At 43.4% G+C, this 5,632-nt stretch overlaps 1 protein-coding gene across 1 annotated transcript in view; it reads right to left on the minus strand.

Moving 5' to 3' along the window:
• PIK3R4 (phosphoinositide-3-kinase, regulatory subunit 4) overlaps positions 1-4,930 on the minus strand; it is a 72,330-nt gene extending 67,400 nt beyond the window's left edge. The window contains exons 1-2 of the mRNA XM_011977966.1: positions 4,394-4,930; positions 2,525-3,300 (exon numbers count right to left, since the gene is read on the minus strand). Coding sequence (XP_011833356.1) covers positions 2,525-3,257 — 733 coding nt within the window. The 5' untranslated portion in view covers positions 3,258-3,300; positions 4,394-4,930. The remainder of the gene's footprint in view (positions 1-2,524; positions 3,301-4,393) is intronic.
• Between the last annotated feature and the right edge of the window lie 702 nt (positions 4,931-5,632).

The following is a 5,632-nucleotide window of genomic DNA, read 5'->3' on the forward strand; positions in this document are numbered from 1 at the left end:
CAAACAGAGAACCAAATCATGAGTGAACTCCCATTCACAATTGCTTCAAAGAGAATAAAATACCTAGGAATCCAACTTACAAGGGATGTGAAGGAACGCTTCAAGAACTACAAACCTCTGCTCAATGAAATAAAAGAGGACACAAACAAATGGAAGAACATTCCATTCTTATGGATACGAAGAATCAGTATCGTGAAAAATGGCCACACTGCCCAAGGTAATTTACAGATTCAATGCCATCCCCATCAAACTACCAATGACTTTCTTCACAGAATCGGAAAAATCTACTTTAAACTTCATATGGAACCAAAAAAGAGCCCACATTGCCAAGATAATCCTAAGCCAAAAGAACCAAGCTGGAGGCATCACGCTACCTGACTTCAAACTATGCTACAAGGCAGCATGGTAACCAAAACAGCATGGTACTGGTACCAAAACAGAGATATAGATCAATGGAACAGAACAGAGTCCTCAGAAACAATACCACACATCTACAACCACCTGGTCTTTGACAAACCTGACAAAAACAAGAAATGGGGAAAGGATTCCCTATTTAGTTAATGGTGCTGGGAAAACTGGCTAGCCATATGTGGAAAGCTGAAACTGGATCCCTTCCTTACACCTTATACAAAAATTAATTCACGATGGATTGAAGACTTAAATGTTAGACCTAAAACCACAAAAACCCTAGAAGAAAACCTAGGTAATACCATTCAGGACATAGGCACGGACAAGGACTTCATGACTAAAACACCAAAAGCAATGGCAATAAAACCCACAAGCGAGAAAAAAATTAAGCCAAACTATCACAAAATTTACCAAAAATGGCACTGATGCCAGATTTCTTTCGAAGTCCCTCAGAGTACCACCCTCAACACACTTCTCCTTCCTCTCTATCCCATAAATTCTTAAATAATCTGGAATCCATAGCTCAGCTTCATGTGGTCTGTGTATGTGAAATAATATATAGGAATGAATGCATGGTACATTTTTCCAGGGAAGGAGTCCGCAATTTCATTACATTTTTTAAGGGAGTCCAAAAAAGCTTAAGAATCACTTCTGTACAAACTTTTCCTAGCTACAATTTCTACCTATTTCCTGATAACTCCCAAATCTCCGTCTCTATCCCAGATTTCTATGCCCAAAAATTTATAACCAACTGCTGGGCTAGGTGTGGTAGTTCATCCCTGTAATCGCAACACTTTGGAAGGTTGAGGTGGGATGACAGCTTGAGCTCAGGCATTCAGGAACATTCTGGGCAACATGGTAAAATACAGTCTCTACCAAAAATGTTTTAAAAAATATCAACTGGGTGTGGTGGTGTGCGCCTGTAGTCCCGGCTACACGCAGAAAGCTGAGGCAAGAGGATCTTTGGAGTTGAAGGCTGAAGTGAGCTACGACTGCACCACTGCGCTCCAGCCTAGGCAACAATGTGAGATCCTATCTCTAAAACATAATAATAAATTAAAAATAAATAAAAATATAACCAAATATATGTTGTACATCTTCTCCTGAATCCTTGGCAGAAATCTCAAACTTAACATATCTAAAACAGACCTCATCATCTTCCCAATCTTACCTGTTCCTCCTTCTGTGTCTCCTTGTCTCAGGGACCAGCATTACCACCCACTCAGTTTGGTGGGTGGGGAGAAGTTCCTGTGACTTCATCTTCCAATGACAGAGTCCTAACAATTCTATCTACTAATAATCTCTTAAGCATTACCACTTCTCTCCACTCCTTCCAACTCTGCCACAACCTTAAGCCAGTCACAATCATCTTACCTGGACTGTGGCAGTTTTCTCCTAACTTGTTTTCCTGTCTTCTGTGTAGCTTCCCTGCAAAATTCACTCTCCATGCTACAGTCAGGCCAGACCGTTTCTGATCTGGCCTGAGTTTGGGCCTTACTTAATTCACATTCTGTGTTCCAGAAAACACATCAGTGCATCAAGTTCTGGTTTTTAAGCTTTTGTGTAGGCAACATTCTCTGTCTGAAACAAACTACTCTACGAAAGTTAACTCCCAATCAACTTTCAGATTTCAATGTAAATATCATCTTTCTATTAAAGAGGCCTTGCTTGATCCCACCTCTTGACTCATCACCACCATGAGGACTAATTTAAGTATCTATGTGTTCATATAGTAGCACTCAATGCTTATTACCACCACAGTAAACAACACTGCATTGAAATGTCCTTTTGCAATATCCATGGTCACTTTAAAATGGAAGCATTATGAAAATATATTATCCATCAATGTCCCTAGCACTTAGGACAGTGCCTGACACATACAATAAAAGTAGGCAAGCAAATATGTTTATCTGTTTGTGTAAATAAACTGCTGTTTGCATTTCCTAGGCACTTAAACATATCCAATGCAGGAATGCTGCCTCTAATTGAAATAGTGTCTGAGGACAAACCAAGACATGAACTTTTCAATATCTGGTGACTAAAAAAAGCTACATTTCTGATTAACAGTTAAAAGATAAACACATGCTCCTTTAGCAAATGTGACCCACTCCAATACCTGCTGAAAAGATGTCCATTGCTCTCTTCAACTCTCCTCTTGTTCTCTGATGGCTATTTAAGTCTACAAGCGGAGTTGAAGGATCTCTCATATATTCTAACTCAGTGGCAAACATCCCACCATCAACAAAACGTTCAGGAGCAATATAACAAGTTCGCCTCCGTGATGTGTCAAAGAAATAATTGAAATCTGCCGGGTTGTCTTCTGGAAGATAAGTGGGCTTAAAACTGGCAAAATCAGTTAGAAGAACCCAATTCCAACTGGTGACCATCACATTCTCAGTCTTGATGTCTCCATGACGAACTCCAGATTTGTGTGCTTGGTCCACAGCTGTCAGAATCTGGAAAGCAATCCAGCGCTTCTCAATGTTATTCAAGAATGGACGGGTACTGATGCGATCATAGAGATTGTCTCGCACATACTGCCTAAAGAGCATAGCTGCTTTCTCAGATGCTTTTTCTGATGCTTTCTGGAAAGGCAGACAGTTCTGTGCAGAATTAAGCCGGATTTTCAGTTCCTCTAGCTCTTGTTTATAGCTGGTTAAAGGCAATGTGGGATCCTGAATTGCAAAAACCTTCACAACGACCAGGCCTTCTCGGTGCTTGGCTCGAGCAACTTTAAAAAACCGAGTACTCCCCAAGCTTTTATCATACTCAAAGTCATGAATATCTGAAAAATAACTCTCTACAGAAAGAATCTGGGAGGGAGCAATGCCGGCAAGCTGATTTCCCATAATGGCAAGCACCTCTGGGGTCAGTAAGGTTAGGATACAATACCTATATAAAAGAAAAACAAATGAAGAAAAAAGACAAGAAACAAAGAAGCAGTGAAACACCATTATTCCATTACTTGGTCTCTTCCGAAAAGACAGATGCAGCATATTTCTCTTCCACTAAGAGCACTGTATCTAGCCTTCTCGGCAGTCTCTAAATTTCACACACATTTATCTAAAAAGACCATGTTATTTTCTCTAAGAAGACCTTGTTATTTTACCTAAAAAGATCCTGCTATTGTGCATCGCCATTTCCAGAAGCTGAACTATATTTAGATAGGTCTCTTCAACTTTAAGCCAAAAATGTTGCAATGTGTTATTTTCTGATATTTAAATTTAAAATATTAATGAGCCTTTACTATGTATTCCGTGCTGTGCTTGGGGCTATGAGAATCACAAAATTACTATATGACATAGTTCTTGTCCAAGAACCTGTAGTTTCTTGGAAATAAGACACAGACACATTAAAAACTTAAAACTGGCCGGGCGCGGCGGCTCACGCATGTAATCCCAGCACTTCGGCAGATCGAGGCCGGCGGATCACGAGATCAGGAGTTCAAGACGAGCCTGGCCAACATGGTTAAACCCCCTCTCCACTAAAAATACAAAAATTAGCCGGGTGTGGTAGTGGGCGCCTGTAATCCCAGCTACTCGTGAGGCTGAGGCAGGAGAATTGCTTGAACCCAGGACGCGTAGGTTGCAGTGAGTGGAGATCCCGCCACTGCACTCCAGCCTGGGTGACAGAGCGAGACTCCGTCCGTCTCAAAAGAAAAAAGAAAAAAAGAAAAATGTGAAACTGACTAGGAGTCATCTAATACAAATAGGTCACTGAATTCCTGAAATGGTCAAACTAAGATCTAAAAATTCAGTTAACTCCTGGACACTTCCTGCGTAATTCCAATGTGCCCTCTCACCCAGCTAAAAGAAGGTGCAAACTTCCCTGGTCTGCAACAAGAAACCTTGCCACAGATGTTAAAGAAATGTAGACCAAAATAGGCACTTGCTAACCGTAGCCCAGGGTTTTGCTAACTCAGGTTTTGCAAGAAATAAATGCCACACATATACACACACGACCTTAAGCACACATAAACATTTACCCTAGGCCTCGGGAAAGTGTCAAAAATCGTTCAGAGGCTTCACAACGAGGTCATAGTGGACTACTTCGAGGACGGGACGGGAAAACGCGTCAGCAGCGGGGAAGCTATCTCTACGAAGGGTCTTTCTTCATAGGCAGGAGATGGGCTGTTGGGGGAGGGGCGCAGAAAAGTCCCGCTCTTCAGGAACCCGGGTGGTCCTGGGAGGAGAACTGGGAAAGCTCTCGGGGTCTCAGCAAAGAGAAGAAGCCACGCTAAAGAGTTTCCACAGGTACCCCGGGATTTGCCCCTTCCAGCCCCCTAACCTGCCCTGGGGACCATGCGTTCCTGGGCCTCGTCTTCCTCTAGCGCGGATCGCTACACCCTTCCGAGCCCTCCTCGAGGGCCTCACCACCGGGCGGGGGGAGATGGAACCCGGGAGAGAAGTGGAGACCGCCAGTCCCGGGAAAACACTATACTTCAGCTGCTACAGCCGCAGCAAACGCCGAACTCCCGGGAAAGCAGCCGGTCTGACCTCACTTCCTGTCGCCGAGCAGAAGTGACGAAAAAGAGTGAGCCTTGAGGAATTGCCAGGGTAGGAAACTGGTTGCTAGGAAACGAACGAAGGCGTGGTCTTACTCCGGGCGAAACTACAGGGAGAAAATAATGCTCTGACAACGATCTATCCCCGTCCTCCTCTTCTACCTTTCATTCTCGAACGCTGAGGTTTCTGACATCCCCTAGAACCTGTTCAGACACCCCTTCACTCCCAGGACAGCAGAACAGCGTTAAGAGAACTCAAGAATATTTAGGAAAACTGATATGTCCCAAGCTGGATTTTTAAGAGTTCTACTGAGATATAACTTACATACCATAAAGTTCACCTGTTTAAAATGTACAAAGCAGTAGTTTTTAATACATCTGTCGAGTTGTGCAATCATCCCTATAATGTGATTTTATTTAGTTATTTATTTTTGAGATGGAGTCTCGGAGTCTCGTTCTGTAACCCTGGCTGGAGTGCAGTGGCACGATCTCGGCTTGCTGCAACCTCCACCTCCCGGGTTCAAGCGATTCTCCGGCTTCAACCTCCCGAGTAGCTGGGACTATAGACGCCGGCCTCTACGCCTGGCTAATTTTTTGTGTTTTTAGTAGAGACGGGGTTTCACCGTGTTATGGTCTCAATCTCCTGACCTCGTGATCCGCCAACCTCGGCCTCCCAAAGTGCTGGGATTACAGGCGTGAACCACCGCACCCGGCCTTTTT

This window comes from Mandrillus leucophaeus, unplaced genomic scaffold (assembly GCF_000951045.1).
Source record: "Mandrillus leucophaeus isolate KB7577 unplaced genomic scaffold, Mleu.le_1.0 Scaffold186, whole genome shotgun sequence".
In the NCBI taxonomy this organism is placed as follows: domain Eukaryota; kingdom Metazoa; phylum Chordata; class Mammalia; order Primates; family Cercopithecidae; genus Mandrillus; species Mandrillus leucophaeus.